The 23,128-nt window shown below is 41.1% G+C and overlaps 1 protein-coding gene across 1 annotated transcript in view; it reads left to right on the plus strand.

Annotated features, from left to right (window-relative positions):
* LOC133345377 (collagen alpha-1(I) chain-like) overlaps positions 1-23,128 on the plus strand; it is a 61,398-nt gene that overhangs the window by 10,422 nt on the left and 27,848 nt on the right. The window contains exons 6-25 of the mRNA XM_061556075.1: positions 295-348; positions 1,065-1,178; positions 2,776-2,829; positions 4,004-4,048; positions 5,695-5,748; positions 6,269-6,322; positions 6,728-6,781; positions 7,897-7,950; positions 8,292-8,345; positions 8,968-9,012; positions 12,043-12,096; positions 12,453-12,497; positions 13,856-13,909; positions 14,800-14,898; positions 15,882-15,926; positions 18,179-18,277; positions 19,514-19,567; positions 20,363-20,470; positions 21,964-22,017; positions 22,839-22,937. Coding sequence (XP_061412059.1) covers positions 295-348; positions 1,065-1,178; positions 2,776-2,829; positions 4,004-4,048; positions 5,695-5,748; positions 6,269-6,322; positions 6,728-6,781; positions 7,897-7,950; positions 8,292-8,345; positions 8,968-9,012; positions 12,043-12,096; positions 12,453-12,497; positions 13,856-13,909; positions 14,800-14,898; positions 15,882-15,926; positions 18,179-18,277; positions 19,514-19,567; positions 20,363-20,470; positions 21,964-22,017; positions 22,839-22,937 — 1,293 coding nt within the window. The remainder of the gene's footprint in view (positions 1-294; positions 349-1,064; positions 1,179-2,775; positions 2,830-4,003; positions 4,049-5,694; positions 5,749-6,268; positions 6,323-6,727; positions 6,782-7,896; positions 7,951-8,291; positions 8,346-8,967; positions 9,013-12,042; positions 12,097-12,452; positions 12,498-13,855; positions 13,910-14,799; positions 14,899-15,881; positions 15,927-18,178; positions 18,278-19,513; positions 19,568-20,362; positions 20,471-21,963; positions 22,018-22,838; positions 22,938-23,128) is intronic.

Raw genomic sequence — 23,128 nt, forward strand, 5'->3', positions numbered from 1 at the left:
TCATCTCGACGAGCTGTACTCGATGCGCTGTGGTGCATTACGAGCGTTCAGGGTTTCAGCGAAATCGTCGTCGCTGCGTTTCGGCATCGCAGAGTGGCACTGATTTCGGATTGATTGGTACCCCAGTCGCGGAGTTAAGTACACCCCTGGAAAAAAAAGTGTCCCAGAAATAAAATATTTAATTGCCTCGAAATAAAATATTTAATTGCCTCGGCCATTTAGTATTATTTGGTACCCCGGGATACCGCCATAAGAATCAGATGTTACAGTTGACTCTGTTACCGTTGTTCATAGGGTCCCAGCGGCGATGGTGGTCCCAGAGGTCCCCGGGGACGGAAGGGAATTAAGGTGAGAGGCTGCTGTCCATGGTGCTAGGAGTGTCATTTGCCTTGCAGGCTCATTCAAGCCTATGTGGTATCTTCTATTCTTAAATACAGTATATGAATAACAAAAATATATAGTGTTCATGCCAACGCAGGTGAACCGCCTTCATCAAATGTGTTATGATTCGAATTCTGACCAAATACATTAGATCGGTGAGCTATAAATGTGTTTAAACCACAGTGTTTTATTTAATTTAGAATTTTATATTTGTTGAATGATATTAATTGCTTCTAATTATGCGAATATTGTCTACCTCTTCACACACTTAATACATTTAAAATATATATATTTGGTGCTTTTTGTGTGCATAAGCTGCTCATTATATTGTCATCATAATATGTGCCAAAAATAAGTTAATGGTGTTTCCAACTCAAATAAACATGGAGCGGTGTTTTTTTCTTCTTATTTACCATCCTGAGCCAGCGGTTGAAATTCTGCAAATCCATGGCAGGGATGAATCTTTGCAAAAGACAACCAATTTGCGATGTACCATTTGGATTAATTTATGCTCATGAAACGGACTTCACTTACAGACTTATCTAACACGTGCCTTGATTGATATGCATTTATGTTGAACATCCAGGGCTTTTCAAATTGCAACATGATCTTAATGTAGCAAGTGCACAAAACAAATACACCTGCAAGGAGCACAAATGTAATAAAACTGTGCTCTCCTACAGGGCATGGATGGTCCCCAAGGAAGAGATGGAGAACCCGGAATTCCCGGGAACCCCGGTGCGGCTGGACCAGCTGGCCAAATGTCTGATGATACTTCCTACTTGGGCATGGGCGGGGTGAGACATACAGAGCAAGCACGTGAAACTTGCTCTCACACACATGCAAGTGCATGCACAACAAAGACAAAGATCCCCCGTATAGCCTACACAGGCTGTTGTGGTAAGTGTCTTTAGCGAGCACATATGAAGGCCCACATGGCACACAGAGGGGGTGGGTGGCCAACATTATGCAGGCCGCCTTTGTCTCCCCAGTGGCGATGTTTACACACCACACCAGGTACTCATTTGAGGCTGAGTCGACCTAGGGGAGGCCCAGGACTGGTTCAGATTAGCGAGCACCTATGAAGGCCCACATGGCACACAAAGGAGGTGGGTGGCCAACATTACGCAGGCCGCCTTTGTCTCCCCAGTGGCGATGTTTACACACCACACCAGGCACTCATTTGAGGCTGAGTCGACCTAGGCAAGGCCCAGGACTGGTTCAGATTATTGTCATTGTTGTTGGCCGTGAGAGGGAATCGAACTCGGGTTGCCGGGTTCATAGTGCAGTGTGCTAACCGCTACACTACCCCACAGCACAACGCGCACTCGTTTACATACATGCGTAACTCACTCACACAAAAACTCAAACACTTACAACCCGCACACACATATTTCTGTCTTTACTTATTGCATGAAAATGCAAAATAATCTCTAGAGACTGAACAAGTTATGCACTAATATGCTAATAGATGACTATAATTGGTAAACAGTATTTTAAAAGGCAGTGGAGTATTGGTCACAAAAATGAATGTGAGCATACTTACTTATTCATTGTATAGACACCACGTGGCCAGTGTGATATAAACATAACTAATCCATTCCTTTCTGAGCTCTCAGAAAATGGTTTAAAGTAAGCATTCGTAGAAGAGCCCAGATATTTAAGCATCTTCAATAAAGATTTACACATTATACAAATTGTGAATGTAAATATATGTTATCATATGAGAGGAATAAATGTAAAATCAATGAATTATCAGCCAGAGTTACATATATGCTGTGAATTATTGTCATACTTATTCAATAACATCGTGTTATTTTCAAAACGTTTATGCATAAATAGAAAATATGTAAAATATGCTGATGGAAAAGAAGTAACGCCTTGGCATTCACATTTTCCCAACACGGAGGTCACTAGTCCACATGGCAAGCTGATCACAACTCTACAGTGATAATCCATTGTTCTGTACTTAGTTCTGTCCACGTGAACGGCACCTTCTGGAAGAGCCTAATGGCATATTGTCAGTGGAGGGACATCTAGTGATGAATTAATGCAATGGATGCATGCATTTAGGAGGATGAACAGATCCAAAATGTTGAAAAGTTATGCAAACAATGTGATCGTTTTCACATTTTGGTCAAGAATCGATTTGAAATTCGTCAATTACCTCTCACGACGTGTTATCATCACTCACCACTTTTGGTGAACATTTAACATTATTTACATAAAAATTTGGAATACTAAACTCACGGGTTTATATTCACAATCAATTGATAATTATATTTCATACATACCTGGTATCGTGATTTCTGTATGTGCATTATGTTAAGCATCAAGTCGTCCAAATGTGGCTCAATCTAAGTGTGTTCTTCTGCAATCGTCTCCCATTTACAGAACTTTGCTGCTCAGTACAAGGATCAACCTGGACCTCCACCACCCGGACCCCCGGTATGTATCCGTGTCCACCTTAGTCACTAACCAAACACGAGCCCTAACCAGACTCCACACACCAGCCCTAACCAGACTCCACACTCTAGACCTAACCAGACTCCACACACTATACATAACCAGACTCCACACACCAGCCCTAACCAGACTACACACACTATACCTAACCAGACTCCACACACTATACATAACCAGACTCCACACACCAGGCCTAATCAGACTCCACACTCTCCATAACCAGACGACACATCAGCCTACAACACTACCATTTGTTGAATAATATAGCAGCTCACAATATTGAGTTGCACACTACCTTATTTATAGTTGGTGTTCAGATTAATGTATGGATGTCATGAAATGTCTTTATTTTTATTAATCTTCCCCAAGAAAATATCCCCTGTACACCGAAATTATATTGAGAATCTCAACGTATGTACAGAGGGATTTAAATAAATCCATATATTGTTTTATTAGTAGTTGATGTTCAAAATATACACAATTTACAAATTGTATTCACTGGTCAGCAAATATTTAATTTTATATCTCAGAACATTAAATTAAGAGAACACATTTTGTTTTACATTGGTGTTATATTTATTTATTCATGTAAACATATACGTATTTATTTTTAGCACCCTTTTCAGTTATTTTATGTAAAATTCCATAGCGTTTGGTCTAAAATAGTACGCGGACATGACGATTTTTATTCAACCCCTCTCTAACACACAATGAAACCACATAGCGAGGCACTTGTGAATGTCAGTTCGGTCATAAATTAGTACAAATTGCAGTGCTGTGCACTTTAGCCTAAAATGGACATTCACGGTAGTGATAAAACTGGCAACACACCTTTATAATTCCACGGTCATGATTGTGTTATTCGATCTCGTGATAACTATTGGGCTGTTGTCCTTTTTCCTCAAGCGTATATGTTGAACGTATTTCGCACCCTATGTAGATCGTGATAATCGGAGGTGCGGCGGGGTGGGGGGGGGCAATGAACGGAACACATAAAGTACTTCTAAAGAAATTAGTTTTCGATATAGATATTGAACGTGTGCAGTAAAGTGTTCACACAAAAAATATTATTTTTTATTGTTACCATAGCTCTTTGCTGAGACGTTCATGTGGCCGTGGCTAACATGCAACATGTGTTTTTTTTTCTTTCCCTTAGGGACCCATGGGACCCCGAGGTGCTCCCGGTTCCGTCGGAGCCCCGGTGAGAATGGTCCCCCACTAGCCCGATGCTGTCGCCTGCACGTGCTACACCCTCGCCTCGTGAAGGCGTTCACCCCAATTCAGCGTTCTTTATGTCTTCCGAATGATCGCTATGGAATTGTTTCAGGGTGGTACTGCTTCAGGAAAAATCGCGTCTGAAATAACCACGCAAGTTTGTTAATATAACGATGTGAAAATTATATATATATTTTTTTAATATGAAGAAAAAAAGCGTTGTGTTAATTTCGTTTGCTTGACGTAAATGTATTTATAGGAAAAGTTATTCAAGTAAAGGTTTATTGACCCAGGCCACTCTTGCAAATGAGCCTGTCCTAGTCTCTTGAGTTCTCACCTGGTGAAACAAATACATATAACATGGGCTTGCTTTGAATTTATAGGATTTGATGTCTGAATAGAATATGATTGCTCTATTGTGTTAGGTTATTTAACATATAACATGTGGGTATAGTGTATATAATGTATCAAGAGCTGTGTGTTTGATGTACTTTAAATATTCCATTTTAACTTACACTTCAAAGTTCACGTTTCATCTGTATGACTATTATAACCAGTTATTTTAAACACACCATATGCTTAACAGTCAAACATCGAATTTTACAGCTTAATGAAACCATACTACATTGCTTATAAGGAAGAAGTATAGGTGATTTATTTTCACATGTAAATTGCACAAGTTTGGTACAGTATTAGAACTATTGTCTTTTTAGGTTATCTATATGCATTGGGGAGGCAAGTACTGCGGTGTTATTAACAGTCTGAATATGTGTTTAATCAACTATTGTCTTTTCTTCATCTTCACGTGTAGCTCTGACCCACTGCATCTCTGACCCATTGCCCCAATGCATCAGTGCTTTCCACATTGTATCATCGCCTTAGCATTTGCCATTCTATGAATGACTTTACTGGATGAGGCCTTATTGGGCGTGTGCTGGGTGGCGAGGGTATTTTGTGGATGCAAGTAGCCAGGACAGAACATTCCCCTCAAGCGCGATTCTCCACAATGTTTCATGGACAAAAACTGAAAAACAGATCCCACTGTATTAACCCCTTTATCCAGAGCATAACTGTTATACACACCGGCTCTATTAAAATCTTAAATGAATCATCATTGGCAAAAAGGTGACTATCCCAATACATGCATTTGGCCAGTGCATCGTTCTAGATAATTACTGATCTCTGTTGCTGGTTAATGAGCCTGTTAGTTTAGAGTCATGCATGTCTTCTACCGAGTGTATCCTGAAATGGACCAAAAAGGTTAATGCGGCTGGGTCAATTGTCATCTGAGTGCACTGGATTTGGCCTTGTGTTGTCTCAGTGGTTTTATTGGTGGAGCAATATTACACGTTGGCCTGATGATCATCTTTAGAAGCTAGTGTTTGCATTGAATGCCAATGCTGTCAGTATAGTATGGTGCACTGATATTGTTGACATATCACCCCCCCCCCCCACACACACATTGTGGGGTTGGGTTTTAAGAAAGGTCTATGAACAATGTAATGTAGATGTAACTTAAAGAGCGCAGCTGTGATGATCATAGGGCTTGTTTTTCTTCCGCAGGCCTTTGCACACATGTGTATTAGTACGTGTAGGCCTGTGTGTACTAACCTACCTCGTGTGCATCCATAGGGCCCAGCTGGATACCAAGGAGCCCCTGGTGAGCCTGGCAGTTTGGGACCACCTGTAAGTACAACTGAGATCTCTAGTTCTTGCGTTATTGAGTCTAGCAGAATGTTATTGCTACATAATCGTTAAATACCATATTCATAAAAAAATACACTATATATGTACGGATTAATGATCAAGTTTTGAATATGATTTTCATTGGACTAAAAATATGAATTGATAATTAATCATTCAATTGAAACTTAATAAATTACTTATTTCGGGAATTATGTCCAATACCAGATCAATCTATCTTTCTATCAAATACTATATCAAATGGTAAATGTATTTTCGCTAAAAACATTGGTGGAATGAGAGCCCTATACATTTATAGCATTACTATTTACATTTTAATACGAATGATCATTCTCATTTTCGATTCAGCAAGGAATAGATTATGTACAGCGCAATGGCTTGTTCATCAGTTCATTGCCGTGGGTAGTTGACTTCGCATTATGTACTGTTCAATGGAATAATAATCAAAACACCTGCCTTCAAAATGTAACCATTTAATCTTCAACTTTGTGTCCCATTTCAGGGCCCAGTCGGACCTTCAGGTCCCCCAGGCGCTGTTGGCAAGAATGGAGATGATGTAAGTGAAATGAGCCATGGAAAATAGGCCACATGTCCTCAATAAATAAATAACTAAATCACTTACATTTAAGTTATACCACCGCGTAGGTTTTGTGATTTCCCTCTATCGCTCTCTGATGTCTTGTTGGGTTGCACCACATGTTGTTCGGCACGATGTCCAACGTTTCGCTCCACGTGCCTGGAGCTTATCTGTGAGCTTGGAGCTTCTCCGGTAAGCTCCCGGCACAAGGAGCCAGAACGTCAGGGCATGTTGCAGAACGACGCACTGGTACAATCTTAAGACACATCGGGGAGATTTTTTTTATTTAACTTGTTTTTCACTGACTACTATTAGCCATTGTATAGCACATATATACAGTTACGTTGGTGTCACCCTCACTGATGTAATGCTGATGCTTTGCAGGGTGAGGCTGGCCGTTCAGGCAGGAATGGAGAGCGAGGATTGCCTGGTGCTCAGGTACGTGATGGAACTATGACCAAGGCCACATGTACTGAAGGTTCCAGGTCAATAATAAACACTTCACATTGTTGAATTAGCAGTCTTTGTAAAAACATTTATCTAATCCACCTGTTGTAATATAATATGCGACACAAAGTCAAAATGGTGGAATCGCTGAGATCTGTAAGTTGATCGTCACCCTTTATTCCATCACTATGGTGAAACCGCCATGTAATTATTGCCCTTGTTAAATATCACACACCAACATACAATGTGCTGACAGCACACTGGTTTCATTGCAAAGTCGTTAACAAGTGGTACACCATGTATGGATTACATAACTGTCAACCCCTTATCAGTGCCTACCTTTTTTCAGACCAACTCAGACCTTATTGGTTCACCCGTGCCCTTATACATATCAACGTTCATCCTACAAAGTTCCATCACAAGGGAGAAACACTAACAAATAGACCAAATAATTGCCCGTATTGAAACGGCTGTATGCCGTATAGACCTGAAAACTAAATTTCCCTGTACAAGAATACGGGGTGAATTGTATGGGTTGACAGGTATGGGATTTCAGGGGCACTTACAAGAAAACTGTGAACTGTATTATCCTCACATCATTACGATCCATGGGCAGACAGCTCTTAGGTGTCCACTGCCCATTGTGTGATGTTTCCACTTTCCTCTGCCTCGTGCCAATATGCTCAAGTAGTACCACATCTTTTTGGCACCAATCTCCTTATGTCGTCATCAAGCCATCCTCTGTTAGGTCTTCCTCCCTTTCCAGTTCTTTCCATTTTTGCCAAACAACGCAATTTTAATTTTGCTGCTGTTGTCCATCCTACATGCGTCCAAATAGCTCCAGTTTCCTTCTCGTCACTGCCTGCATCATCAGGGCTTCTATTACACATATTCACAAACTCTATCACTAATATTAATTACCCACATCATTACAGCGTATACGATATTGCCACGGCTATGCAACCGACCCACCTTTGGAGTAGATAATGTAACCATAGATGGTACATAGCGTCTGCATTCACTGTGACTGTTCGCTTGAGGTCACTGGTTAAGTTGAAGTGGTATGAGAGTGCGCGGGTGACATGGCTGATGTTTGTCTTTGGCAGGGAGGTCGTGGGTTCCCAGGAACCCCTGGTCTTCCCGGCATCAAGGGAAGCAGGGTAAGTGAATTTACTGGCATCACCACACTGCTGTGCGATGCTGCAGTCATTCCCAAACTCTTTAGAACCGCTCGTTGTGTTTAGTTTGTTGTCCTTCCTTGCACTTCCCATTAGCACAGGTTGGCTTTGTATGGTGCGAAAGAAGTCCAATATCATACATACACTAACCTTAAAACAAAGCAGTGCAACGCATGCATTTGTATCCTTAACTTTCGAACGTAACAAAATCAGATTTTTTTTTTATAAAAAAAAATATATATACCCATAATTAACGCTTTTGACGGCAGTATTTTTTTATGTTACTGCTGGGTTCTGCGAACTGACGTTGCCTTCCATTTCAGGGCTTCAACGGAAAAGATGGAGGGAAGGGAGAGACTGGTGCTGCTGGAGCAAGGGTGAGGACCATTGCTCACGAAAATCCGGATATAGCGTGGTGTTGGTTACTCCGTAAAACTAAACTGTGTTATATTAACTCGCGCACACACACACACACTACAATAGCACCTGCAGCTGTGGTTAGATTTACTGGGCACGGTGAAGTGCAAACAACTCCCATAACCAACACAATGTGAAGAGGCCTCTGTCCAGTAGTAGATTCACAAATCTACTACTTAATATGTTTCAGCATAAAGAAGACCTAACATGGGAATGAAATGAATATATCCTAACCCTTTGCAGTGCCCAAAATATGCATCTGCAACATCATTTCTGATGTAGTTCTATGTGGGTTTGGGTATAACACATAGAAATTGTTCAGTTTTGTAATGTTGGGAATATTAAGAATGGTGTTCTAACGTGGGGATTGAGTGGGGGTGCAATGGTCAGTGCCTGTTATGAACCTGGTGAGTTCAATTCCTGGCGACGGTTAACTTCTGTGGAGGGTGAAATCTGATCATGGATTGCAGCGGATTGACGAAGGGCTCTTCATTATTATTATTATCACTACCTATTCTATGGTGCATTTAAAAATATTGTTGATGTTAATTTAATAACATACCTTCATGATCTCTTTTACAGGGAGAGTCCGGTAGCCCTGGCGCTAATGGTGTGCCTGGAGCAGCGGTACGTGGTTTGTCTGAATGTCAAATACTAGCTGTGAAGACTAAGGAGCAGAGGTGGGACAAAGTCATTGTTATGCAAGTCCAAGTCGAGTCTGAAGTCATCAAATTCATGACTCGAGTCTGACTCGAGTCCAAGTCACATGACTCGAGTCCACACCTCAGAGGTGGGACAAAGTCATTGTTATGCAAGTCCAAGTCGAGTCTGAAGTCATCAAATTCATGACTCGAGTCTGACTCGAGTCCAAGTCACATGACTCGAGTCCACACCTCAGAGGTGGGACAAAGTCATTGTTATGCAAGTCCAAGTCGAGTCTGAAGTCATCAAATTCATGACTCGAGTCTGACTCGAGTCCAAGTCACATGACTCGAGTCCACACCTCAGAGGTGGGACAAAGTCATTGTTATGCAAGTCCAAGTCGAGTCTGAAGTCATCAAATTCATGACTCGAGTCTGACTCGAGTCCAAGTCACATGACTCGAGTCCACACCTCAGAGGTGGGACAAAGTCATTGTTATGCAAGTCCAAGTCGAGTCTGAAGTCATCAAATTCATGACTCGAGTCTGACTCGAGTCCAAGTCACATGACTCGAGTCCACACCTCAGAGGTGGGACAAAGTCATTGTTATGCAAGTCCAAGTCGAGTCTGAAGTCATCAAATTCATGACTCGAGTCTGACTCGAGTCCAAGTCACATGACTCGAGTCCACACCTCAGAGGTGGGACAAAGTCATTGGGTATGCAAGTCCAAGTCGAGTCTGAAGTCATCAAATTCATGACTCGAGTCTGACTCGAGTCCAAGTCACATGACTCGAGTCCACACCTCAGAGGTGGGACAAAGTCATTGTTATGCAAGTCCAAGTCGAGTCTGAAGTCATCAAATTCATGACTCGAGTCTGACTCGAGTCCAAGTCACATGACTCGAGTCCACACCTCAGAGGTGGGACAAAGTCATTGTTATGCAAGTCCAAGTCGAGTCTGAAGTCATCAAATTCATGACTCGAGTCTGACTCGAGTCCAAGTCACATGACTCGAGTCCACACCTCAGAGGTGGGACAAAGTCATTGTTATGCAAGTCCAAGTCGAGTCTGAAGTCATCAAATTCATGACTCGAGTCTGACTCGAGTCCAAGTCACATGACTCGAGTCCACACCTCAGAGGTGGGACAAAGTCATTGTTATGCAAGTCCAAGTCGAGTCTGAAGGCATCAAATTCATGACTCGAGTCTGACTCGAGTCCAAGTCACATGACTCGAGTCCACACCTCAGAGGTGGGACAAAGTCATTGTTATGCAAGTCCAAGTCGAGTCTGAAGTCATCAAATTCATGACTCGAGTCTGACTCGAGTCCAAGTCACATGACTCGAGTCCACACCTCAGAGGTGGGACAAAGTCATTGTTATGCAAGTCCAAGTCGAGTCTGAAGTCATCAAATTCATGACTCGAGTCTGACTCGAGTCCAAGTCACATGACTCGAGTCCACACCTCAGAGGTGGGACAAAGTCATTGTTATGCAAGTCCAAGTCGAGTCTGAAGTCATCAAATTCATGACTCGAGTCTGACTCGAGTCCAAGTCACATGACTCGAGTCCACACCTCAGAGGTGGGACAAAGTCATTGTTATGCAAGTCCAAGTCGAGTCTGAAGTCATCAAATTCATGACTCGAGTCTGACTCGAGTCCAAGTCACATGACTCGAGTCCACACCTCAGAGGTGGGACAAAGTCATTGTTATGCAAGTCCAAGTCGAGTCTGAAGTCATCAAATTCATGACTCGAGTCTGACTCGAGTCCAAGTCACATGACTCGAGTCCACACCTCAGAGGTGGGACAAAGTCATTGTTATGCAAGTCCAAGTCGAGTCTGAAGTCATCAAATTCATGACTCGAGTCTGACTCGAGTCCAAGTCACATGACTCGAGTCCACACCTCAGAGGTGGGACAAAGTCATTGTTATGCAAGTCCAAGTCGAGTCTGAAGTCATCAAATTCATGACTCGAGTCTGACTCGAGTCCAAGTCACATGACTCGAGTCCACACCTCAGAGGTGGGACAAAGTCATTGTTATGCAAGTCCAAGTCGAGTCTGAAGTCATCAAATTCATGACTCGAGTCTGACTCGTGTCCAAGTCACATGACTCGAGTCCACACCTCTGCTAAGGAGCTATAAGTACATCAGATGGCAGACTTGCAGCGAATCACTCATTCATGATAAAAAGAAAGCAAGCATTCTTGCGCCGGTTTATTTGAATCGAATTAAAGTGATTACAAAACACTGTCCCTTTAACAACATTAAATCGGCTGGTGAAAAAAAGCTTCATAGCTCATCGGATTCCTCCAGTCTAAATAAATGTTCCGATTCTTATCTTTCGAGGCTGTTTTCTGACATGATGTGATGCCCTCTTAGACTATGAGGGTTCTAAAGATAATTGCATTTGCTTATTGACATGAGTCGGATAGCATCGTTGAGATAACGTTACTTGTCAAAAAAATTTAAAGGTAAAAAAGATGTTTTGTTCTGGACCTAAGATGGGCAACAAATGAATTCACACATACTCAGAATAGTTCATCCTACTTAGAGTACTCAGATAGCTACTTTTTTGTTTTGTGTATATCTCAATTTAAATGAAAGAATGTATTTGTGGAATGTTTTGGTATGCTGATGTTTATAATCAAGCCTATTACGATAATGAAATTAATAATACCGATATGCTTTCAGACAAAGTTTGCCAACCTGTGCACATTACCGGCCGATGAAAAGCGTGTACATTCACAAACAAAATGTAACAATGTTTTAAACAGAAGAGTTGAACAATAGTTGAAACCAAAAAAACGAAAACACGCATTGAGAGATGCAACGCATGAAATTATACTGAGATACAGGAAGTGGAGTGCACGTATCGGGGACCAACATTTGTGTTCACCTGCATTATATTTTGCCGTGGCAGTCACCTGCATGAAGGGTGCTTTATGCTTTTGCTGTGGTATCACCTCGACTGCGCTGTGCTGCTATGTGGTGCTCATTTGTATCTTCTGCATTTCAGGGCCCACGGGGTTCGCCTGGTGAGAGGGGCCGTACAGGACCCAATGGCCCTGCTGTGAGTAGACCTTCAACCAACATCATACACATGGGTGTATACATATACATATTCGTATACATCCCCTTGTGTTTTTACAATGGTCTCTTGTTCGTTTTTTTTTTTGCTTTAACCAGGTTTCTATGGTGTAAAAAGTTTCCCATAGAAAATGAGCATTTATTTGCCAAATGGGATTTATCTGTATTTTAAATTATCACAGGTATTGATAGACCTAACTGGCTTGGTACTAACCTTAACGAGTCCTCGTGTTGTTTGTTCCCTACTCTATGAAACGCTCGTCAAGGTACACGTACACTTCCCTCCGACTCCTGCTGCATGTTTAATGAGTGTTGTGCTGCGTTTGTGTCATCTTGCAGGGAGCACGTGGTAACGATGGACAGAGTGGACCCCCGGGACCCAGGGTAAGCATAAGCAGCCCATTAGCATTACGACAAAGCTAAGGCAGTCCACGCTGAATTGATGTGTTTGCCCAGATTGATGTCTGTAAAAGTGTTAGGGATCAGGGGGTGTCAAGAATGGATTTATCAAACTCCTAGGAGGACATACGTTTCAAACAACACATACACAAAACGTGTATAAAGCACTCGGTCTTTGTGCATTATGCATAAGAGCATCAGCAGTTCCTGAAGACTCGCACTGTCGTCCTCTTCTATGGTAACTTTTTAGTGGCATTGTGGTCCTCATTGACAGATTTTATCCTAGGGGGCAGCGGTCATCATTGCAGGAGGTCTGCAAGAGGGTAAAGAGTCCTTAGTCTAAGATAAGTTGAAACCTATGTTATAGGTGCATTGATGTTTTCCATACCTTCATTTGATTCATATTAGGGAATTAATATCTGTTGGTTCATTTACTTATGTACATCATTTTTGCATGTTTATAAAATGTTTCATACATATAATTGCCATCCTAAATATTTAAAAATAGACTTCGTTCAAATATGTCTTAAATGGTTTTTTTTTAGCAAACAGGGTTAATATCTCGACAAGCAGAAATCGAACAATAGCATGACCGATTATAAAATACCAACATCTCCTCTACTGAACTTACAAATTGCAAACGATCTGATGTTAGCTCAACTGCAAGGGCGAAATTAATTATGGCATCGCAAGACATTGGTGGATGGTTATGACGTGGGGATGCCTTCATCCAGCAGTGAATTGGTTATGGTTGTTAATGATGAAAAATATCTACGTGTACAGGATTGATTCTCTTCTGCCCATCTCCCCTGTCCCCAAAACAAGAAAAATATAAACTGACTCATCTCAGGACAATAAATACACAACTTGGAGTGATACATGAGATTGTCCTTCGGCTTGAGGTGTCTGTCACAAGTCTACGAATTACCTATCGTATAATCTTAACTTTGGAGCTTTCGTGACTGCAGGAATTATTCTTTGGTTCTTTCGGTAAAGTCACGTATAAAGAAAAAATAATAAATTAAATAATACCATACGACGTTTCGATTGCAACACAAGCAATCATCATTAGGTATAATGAAATAGCGACATAAAATCTAACCAGAAAAAACTATAGAAAGACATATAAGCAGACAGATATCACCAAGATACACAGAGCGGGCAACACAGGTACAGAGAGGGGTGATCGTCTCTGTGGGGTGGCCTTAAATAGACAGAGGGGGGGCGGAGGCAGCGAGAGGGAGGGGTTAGAAACACAATTTACATGTCAACAAAAAGAAATGAGTAGGCTATCGTATAGTCTTCATCCCTCACTCATGATTGTGTTCATTTTTCCCAAACAGGGACCCAACGGACCCACTGGCCCAGCTGGTTTCCCCGGTGCTCCAGGACCCAAGGTGAGTGAGACGATAGCAATAACATATTTAGTGCATTTGTAATAGAATACTAGATCAAGAGGAAAATGTCATTATGGCCAAAGTCAAATTATGTCCCCCGAATACTATTTGGTCAATGTAAGGATCTCGCTGTTAACATAAACATTGGCATGAGGCTCATCTACATGGGAAGTGCTGAGCCAGTGTTGCAAACAGTTCTGTTTGAACACTCACAGTACATTTTGAAAGAATAACAAAGGTTTATGGTTATTTCAGAAGTCGTGTAAGGTGTTATTGAGGCAATATGAACTTTATCTAAAGACCTCACACTGCATTAAAGCAGCTTACCTCTTGTCTGTGGATGTTTTTATAATTTTCCTAAAGAGTTTATTTCTGAAAATGCCTCATGCCTTGTTTCTCCGAGACTGCTTAAACAAGGAAACAGCATGACCAAAGGTTTTTGATCTCCAAATGCTACGTGGCCCAAAAGCTCATCTGTGCCCTTCTGTAAATGCGAATATGGCTCTGGGTTTCCACCTTGTCCTAGTTTTTCCAGAATGTTCTTATTTTTGAGGTAGTTGTCGTGATATATCTGGTCAATGTTCCTGGGAAACAAAAGTCCCAATGTTTTTCCCCATTTGAATAATAATTACAATACACTACTTGAGGCAATGCATTGAAATATTGTTGTGCTTTTATTAAATATTCTTCTTCCCGTGGTCTCTCCCGGATTTGTGTACCTCAGAGACCCCAAATTGACTCATGACATGATGTCACACCTTATTATATGCTTCAGTGCTTGACCGTTCCAATTCCTTGAGAAGCCTACTTCTTTTCTAGATCACGACCATCCATACAGACGTTGAATGTTGACGAAGGCCTATCTGTGTGTGTGTGTCGCGCATTCACAGGGTGACACAGGAGGACCTGGAGCTCGTGGGCCTGATGGGGCGCAGGGCCCGCGTGGAGAGCCTGGAGCTTCAGGCCCTGCAGGAGCTGCTGGGCCTGCCGTGCGTCGAAGCAGTGACACTGCATCTCCTGAGCGGCCACACAACTCATAAAAAGCCCTTGCTGCGCTCACACATAAGAGTTTGCATCATTCGCAAGCAGGGCCATTACAATTCAGCGTTATCAAGAAATCACACGTCATTATTATTGGGAAGAATATTATTGAATAATAATTTAAAAAATTAGAAGATCTTATCAATCAGCTTTTCAATCATGTTACTTATTTAAATGAATTGCTATTGATGTTGTGTATTCACAATAATAATCCAACCCGAGTATACATTTTGTCGTACTATATTTAACACGAATTAATGTAAGTTCCATGACTCGTAAAATCTGTATTTTAAACTATATGCATTCTTTCTGGTTCTTTCGGTAAAGTCACGTAGATAGAAAAAATAATAAAAGAAATGAAAATACGACGTTTCGGTCACAACACAAGCGTCTCGCTTCAGGTGAAGACAGATACTTGTGTTGCGACCGAACGTCACCTGAAGATGGACGCTTGTGTTGCGACCGAAACGTCGTATTTTTTTTATTATTTTTTTCTACCTACGTGACTTTACCGAAAGAACCAGAGAGAATGGATTCCTGCAGTCACGAAAGCTTCAAATCAAGACTATACACATTGTTCAGTGTCTGTTAGCCTAGAGATACTTGCATTAGTCTGATTAAATGAAGTACTGCTGTAGTGTGGTGGCCATGGTATTTAAGAACACAATTCAAACCAGATCCCTGGTGGAAAATTATAACAAATCCAATTACAGTAATACAAACCCACCAAATCCTTTATACTGTACTCCACCACACAAATGTCCATCATTACCAATACTGATTACCAAGCTCCACACAAATCCGATTACCCAATTCAAATGGGAGGCATAAAGAATTCAGTAATAATTATCAATCGTGCTGCTATTGGCACCCATGAAATGAAAATATTGTTGGGTTTTCAAAGCTGTGATTATTTTGTGATGTCTTTCAGGGTCTGGCAGGATCTGATGGCGGTATTGGAGCCAAAGGTGCTGCTGTAAGTCGACAAATCAAACTATTTGCAAAAAAGAATTCACAATTTACACGTAAATGTAATACTGACACGCTGTGTTATGACACTGAACTTCATAATTGAGAGGGGTGGAGCTTCTGCAGTTTAGCATACGACTTAAACACAGGTTGAGAATAAATACTCGATTTTAAACATATGCTCGATGCTGTTAGCATTGTGCTGTTCCAGCTGTTGTGCGTGTACTCTGCATCATGCTAACACAAATATATATTATCTCTTCGTAATTCTCAGATAGCATTAAATAAAAATGTGTAAGTCCCACACAAGCGTAAATAGACTGTCAAGGTAAATGTGCTTACGTGGCTTGTAGTAAAGCTACATTTGGTAGTGCACTCCAGCTTTAGTAAACTGCAAACATTTTCGGACAAATTAGCAAATGCGTGTGTGACAGAATGTCCATTTAATATGGAAGAGGCTGGGAACTAATTGGGTTTTATTGCATTCTGCTTGCCAGTTTTATGTTAATTACGTACTGTATGTATTACGGTATCACACCTGCCGGTAATGATGCTTAATATGCATCATCCCACCATGCAGATAGTTAATTACCATGAGGTGTCCCTCATGAGCTGGTGGCTGAAAATAAAATCACAATGTTAACTTTTGCAAGCCATAATTTTCACCCAGATATTAAAAGTGTTCCTTAAATGAGTACGGTTAAAATAATGTGTTCCTTTGCAAATGGGGCCTATGAAGCATGGCTATATAAAATGATGAAAAGATAATTAAAGATAAATACGCGGAAAATTATGCCAAGTTAAGGAGTTAACATTGAAGGAAATGAGTAGGGAAAATGGTTATATTTTTAGTGAAAATAAAATCACAATGTTAACTTTTGCAAACCATAATTTTCACCCAGATATTAAATGTGCTCCTTATATGAGTGCGGTCAAAATAAAATGTGTTCCTTTGCAAATGGGGCCTATGAAGCATGGCTATATAAAATGATAAAACATAATTAAAGATAAATACGCGGAAAATTATGCCAAGTTAAGGAGTTAACATTCAAGGAAATGAGTAGGGAGAATGGTTATATGTTAGTATGTAAAACTGAGGCAAGTTTAATATCGGTCAGTGATAAAACAATAATTAAACTGAATAATTATATTTTACATCAACATTTTTGTAGCTGTAAATATGTGTAATTAGTATAATATTTTTAGTAGTGTAATACATATATCAGATATAATGTATATTACCTGGACCAATCAATAGTGTATACATTATCCTCCTGCTGAAGGTATACTTACATATGAGGTTTTTTTTAATGGGTGAATCGGTATGAACAAAACACAATCAAACACACCATGATAACACGGATAAGTAAACGCTGGGTCATTTTCCTTTACAATCATCACCTCCTGCACCTGCAATGGCTCAACATCACATGGACGCAGTCCCTTTTGTGTTTGTGCTCTCATTGCTTTTCAGAAAATCCTGCGATAATAGAAAATCACACGAGTCATTTATAGAATTGGAAGATTGTCCTGGCTGTAATGGCTGCTTTTGTTTGGTATGATCAGAATACGTTTGCTCAGTCACCAACTCTGCCGTTTGTGATAAGGAGCCATACAAACGTGTATAAACTACTCTCTCTGCTTTTGTATATTATGCATAAAACCATCAGCAGCTCCTAAAGACGTGCACTATGATCCTCTTTTACAATGTACAGAGGGAACGACAAGCAGAGGCAGAAAGAGGATGACACGCATGAGAGAGCAAATGCATATTAGAGGCATCATATTGAATAAAACATAATAAGTGGACTTGGGTCAGACGCATTGCTAAAATGGATGATAGCCAATGGACGAGACTGGTTAGGGGGTGGCAACCAGAGGAGGAAACACCCCTGAGAGGACATCCCTCTCCGGAGAGGAATTGATAAGATCTATTTATGTGCAGGAGTAAGATAGATTGAAGATAGTGGATACATGACAGCTGCTGATTATGAGTGTATAGTGAATTAGCTAACATAGTAAATAGTACAATTGCCTCATCCTAATTCTTAGGTACCCTTTATATACACACATACAAAATATTATCTATAATATGTTGCATGTGTGTATACCCAGTTGTGCATATTTAATGGAGAAGTCTTTTTTATTACTCCCCACATAATTTCATTTGTTATATTTCCAATGCCAGAGCGTGCATGTGGATGTGTGAAAAAACATTTGACTAATCACGTGTATTTCTCTTTCTGTGCATATCACCAGGGTGCCCATGGCATGGCTGGTGCCCCAGGTTCCCCAGGAAGTGTTGGTGGCCCAGGAGCTGCCGGATCAGTTGGACCTCCGGGCCCCAGGGGTGCCAGTGTAAGCCATCTTTCTATCACAAATACAAATCCATTCCCCTAAATCCTTTGAAGACTGTAGGGGCAAGTGCTGTTAGCGAGCACCGATGAAGGCCGGCACGGCCAGCACCACGCCCGGCCGCCTTTGTCTCCCCGGTGGAAATGTTTACATTCCGCACCAGGTACTCATTTGAGGCTGAGTCGATCTAGGAGAGGCCCAGGACCGTTTCAGATAATCGTCCCTGGTGTTGGCCGTGAGCAGAAAACTTTCCATCTTCCATCAGCCCCAATACAAACAATGGCCATAGTTTTTACTTCAATCTAAAACCAGAACCTGTTGATAGATGTAAAACACAACCTTAGCTTTCATGTTAAAATCTAATCCTTGCCTATTTACAAATATTGAGTATTAGAGTCAAGGTTAATACTAATAATATTGCCATAACACCAGCCTCAAATCTAGCACTATGTTCAGGCGACTGACATCAAAGGAAGATTTTGAGGTTTCAACTGTTTGGAACTCTTTAAGAAATACTCATTTTAATGGTTCTGTCAATCGGTCTGAAATATTAGATAATTTGTTCCCCCTTATTGATACAAAAAACAGTTCTGATTTTGAGATAACATGTTATTATGGATGTTATTTTATGTATAAGGTAACATAAGCAGCATTTGTATACTTACATTTTCCTATTGAAGGAGTATGCATTTGTATCCATCCTAATTACTAGGGCATAATATACATATCCCATATTTTAAATCAACATTTTTTTGTTATGACTTTATCTCAAAAGTACCAAACACAACATAAAAACCTGAATGCATTTGAACAATTTATGTCCAGTTACTTACTATTAAACCTACCTTTGGATTATCATTGGTTAAATGCATTTTATCCAAATTTTACTTAACATAAACGGCAACCTCGTCAAACGAAGAATTACGTGTCGTCACTTTAAAATAATGCTCTAATAATAACCATAACATGTGTTTCCATCTGTTATCCACTATTTGACTACCCACGTGTGTGTCATCCATCAGTTTATACTTGCATAACCCTGTGAATTACTGCCCCCATAATAGGTTTGAGGCCTGTCATTCCTCAGCACAGCACTCTGGGTAGCCACCCTGATCACCCAACCCTGTGATAGTTTGTGATGCCAAGGCAAAGAGTGTGGCTTAGTGTTTCCCAGCACCGTAATAACGTAATAGTGTAATGCTGTGTGTGCTGACTGCTTTGGTATCTGTGTCCATGCAGGGAGAGCCTGGCCTGAATGGAAACAAGGGTGAGCCTGGTGCCAAGGGTGACCCTGTGAGTATGGTGACACCTACGTCTGTAAATGATTTCAAATAGAAAAAAAAGATGACCCAGGAGAGATTGCGTGAGTCAGGAACTTTATTGTAGCTTAGGTATGAATGGACACGCAATATTCGTGGCGTACTTTGGCAGATAGGCAATGCGTATTCTGTTTGGAAAAATATGAGAGCTTGACACCAAATAATAGGCATCTGCTTGGCTGCATGCCCATATCTAATGTTTCTGTAAGTCACATGATTCATGAAAAAAATAGATATGGGCATGGTTTGGGTAGTAATGTCGTCCCATCACATGTAGGTGACATCATCTTCAATTCACTGTTGTCACTTTATTCATTGTGTACTTTGCACTAGTTGTGGTATTCAGTTATGGTATAAATATTGTTACCACTGCCAACGAAAACTCTCACCCCGTGATAAGTGACATTTACATTCGACGGACTAATTTGGGTTAGCTTCAGGTACCCCAGGTCACGGTATGCATGTGCATTACTGTCGATCTATAGGACAGTCGTTAGAGTTCATGCATCAAACTTAATTCGTGCAATATAATTGGCCGTACGCAATAAGTTCTCCGATTTTGCATCATAGAGTGAGAATGGGAGTAACAGCCATGAGGTTACATGTTTAAGAAAAAGAGCACAACATAGCTCAACAAGACTGGGCTGCACTAGAAACGCTGTATCTTCGTTTAGCTAGAAGAAATGCACCGTTTGCGAGCGTGGGTCCAGCGATGCGAATGACTTGTGTCCTGTTGCCATCTTCCCCACGCCTCACCTTGCGTCAACAGGGCCCATCTGGGGGTGCGGGACCTTCTGGCCCAACAGGAGCAGCCGGCAAGCGTGGCGGTCGTGGAGAGCCTGGATCCGGAGGCCCACCCGGCCCCGTTGGCGAGAGGGTAAGGCGGCTCTTGCGTATTCCAGAGCTGTGAGCGGTGCCAATTAACAAGGAAACGCGCTCTCAAATGCTTTGTTATGAAATCGCAAGTGACTCACAATGGAGCTCCTCAGTGAAGGGCTTTTTGAAGTAGGCACGCGACAATAAACGTACAATGGCGTTGTGCGCTGCGAATACGAAGCAAAATACTTATCAAACTTATTGATATCCAGTGAGATTTCCATGGTTACACAATTTCAAACGCTGATAACATCAGCCAAATGGGCTTATTATTAGAATGATTTATGCCTGGAACAAGACGCCATCATAACATCACACAATATTTGTCTAAAATTCTCACATTAATATTATCGTTATCCTTTTCATTTTACTTCACGTAGATATACAAGCGACTGTGTAGGATGTATTTCAGGACTGGTACAAAAAATATTGTGTCTGTACTTTTAAGACCTGGAAAAAACTAACAAATATAAATTCACAATATAGGCCCAAACAACAATATTATAACTAGCCTTCAATTCAAAGCTCAATAAACTATTGTATATTAATACAACTGTCGGTTAAAAACACACGTTTAACTCACCATTCAATCGTCTGGAAAATTACTCGGAAAGTGTCCGATCTCATCAGATCTCACAACGGACAGGGCTTGGATGGGTGGCCACCGTGCAGCGTTGAAGGGCTAAATTGTGGGCAGCAGAGAGCAGTACAACAAAAGGCAATGACGTCCTGTGCGATGCTCCTCACCTTCACCAACTCTGAATGACCAGCAGGGTGAAGTATGGTCAAATAACCCCCATTACTTGGACAGTATGGGGTGGCCCCCATCCAGTGGACTGACAAAATAGCTGTGCATGCACCCAATCAGATCTTATCTCAACCAAACTTAGTAGATTATTGCTCGCAAATGTGGATTCCAATGCCTCACGGTATACATAGTATAATGGAAAAGGTTGAAAGAGATTATGCAGGTCATGGCAAAGGTACAATTGGTAGTGGTTGCCTACTGGCCCTGTGTTAGCTTGGGACCCGCATACTTTGCTTTGTAAAAAAATGTGGGTTGTGTGTTCCACATCTAGTGATGGTACTGGCCAATTGGGAGCCCTAACCAGAAATTATTTTGTGGGGCCCCCTTTCAATGAATGAATATCCTCATGAGATGACAAAATACAGTATATAGATAATATACATAGCTGTAGTGAGATAACAGAAATATAGACAAATATAGATAGGTATTGAATAGAGAGAAGAGAGATGCGGACACGATAGAGTCGAGATAGATGAAGTGTCATGTGCTATGTTCGTAAGCTGATTTTGTTTACGAGCATCATTTTAGCTAATATTTGATGCACCCATATTTTTGTTAATTAATCTGGGGACCTTGTGCTACTTGGGTCCCTGAGCTTTTGTCTTGGTTCGTTTATGTCCAGCGCCGCCACTGGCCACACCACCAATGACCTTGAGCGTTTTGTTTCTGCTCGCTGCCATTCGCAGGGTGCACATGGAAGCCGTGGAGCACCTGGTGGAGATGGGTCACCTGGCGCAAAGGTAGCACCGCTTTTCATACCGACCCTGCACATCCCATGCAATGCAAGATTGCACTTGTTGAGAGGCAGGCTGTGTTGATACATTTTGAAACGAAAAAAAAACATGATTCAGGGCTTGTTTTCACAAGTAATTACAATCTGCAAGGTAATATAAATCGAAGAGAATTGTCATTCTGAAGCTATACCTACAACATAGCCGGGGTACCCATTGACATTCATTATTATATTTTGTTTAGTTTGTTTTTATATTCGCCCTGGCTTATCGAAGTTAAAGTACAGAAATGATTAAATTTTGTAGCTTAAGAGCTTATCTGAAACACTTTGGCATACGTTTATGCAACATTTCACATACATGTTGTTTATTCCATTTATTGTTAAATATCCCGTTTCACGCCCTTTCTATGACATTTAAATATGTAACGCTTTTAGAAATCAAACCATTTCATTACATCATACTGTGTGACATTAATCTTCAACAACAAAACCACTGAGAAGATGCAATTATGATAATTAAATATACAAGGTGTACATTTAAGTTCATGCTATAATCCGTTTACACCTTAGATGTGAATGTTTCTAATGTGTGAAGTGTGCAATGTATGGATGTATGTCGAACTTCTTTCGCACCATACCTAGCCAACCTTGCTAATCGGAGGTGCAGGGAAGGAGTGCAAACTTAACACAAAAAAGCAGTTCTGTGCAATGATGCCTTTGAGTTCATGCAACATCAGAGCATTATGCATCACAGTAGCTCTCGTATTGTTCAAGAAGTTGCTGAGAGTGGCTCAGGAGTGTGATGTGTGTTAACTTCCCCGCTCACAGGGACCTCCTGGAGAGAGGGGTGCCACAGGCCCAGCTGGAGCTAAGGGAAATTCTGGAGACCCTGGCAGGCCTGGCGAGGCCGGTCTTCCTGGTCCTCGGGTAGGTCACAGCATCGCAGGGTATCTTGTCGGAGCAGTGTATATGATTCAGTACGACAATGTGTTTCATCGTAGCAGTAGCAACAGGTTTCGTAGTGACAATGTGTCTCATTATGTTAATGTTCCCTACCGCAGGTGTTTCATTTAAAATAGCAAAGTGTTTTGTCACTTACAGCAATGGTGACTGTGCCT

This window comes from Lethenteron reissneri, chromosome 21 (assembly GCF_015708825.2).
Source record: "Lethenteron reissneri isolate LAM-NWPU_2019-01 chromosome 21, ASM1570882v1, whole genome shotgun sequence".
NCBI lineage: Eukaryota > Metazoa > Chordata > Hyperoartia > Petromyzontiformes > Petromyzontidae > Lethenteron > Lethenteron reissneri.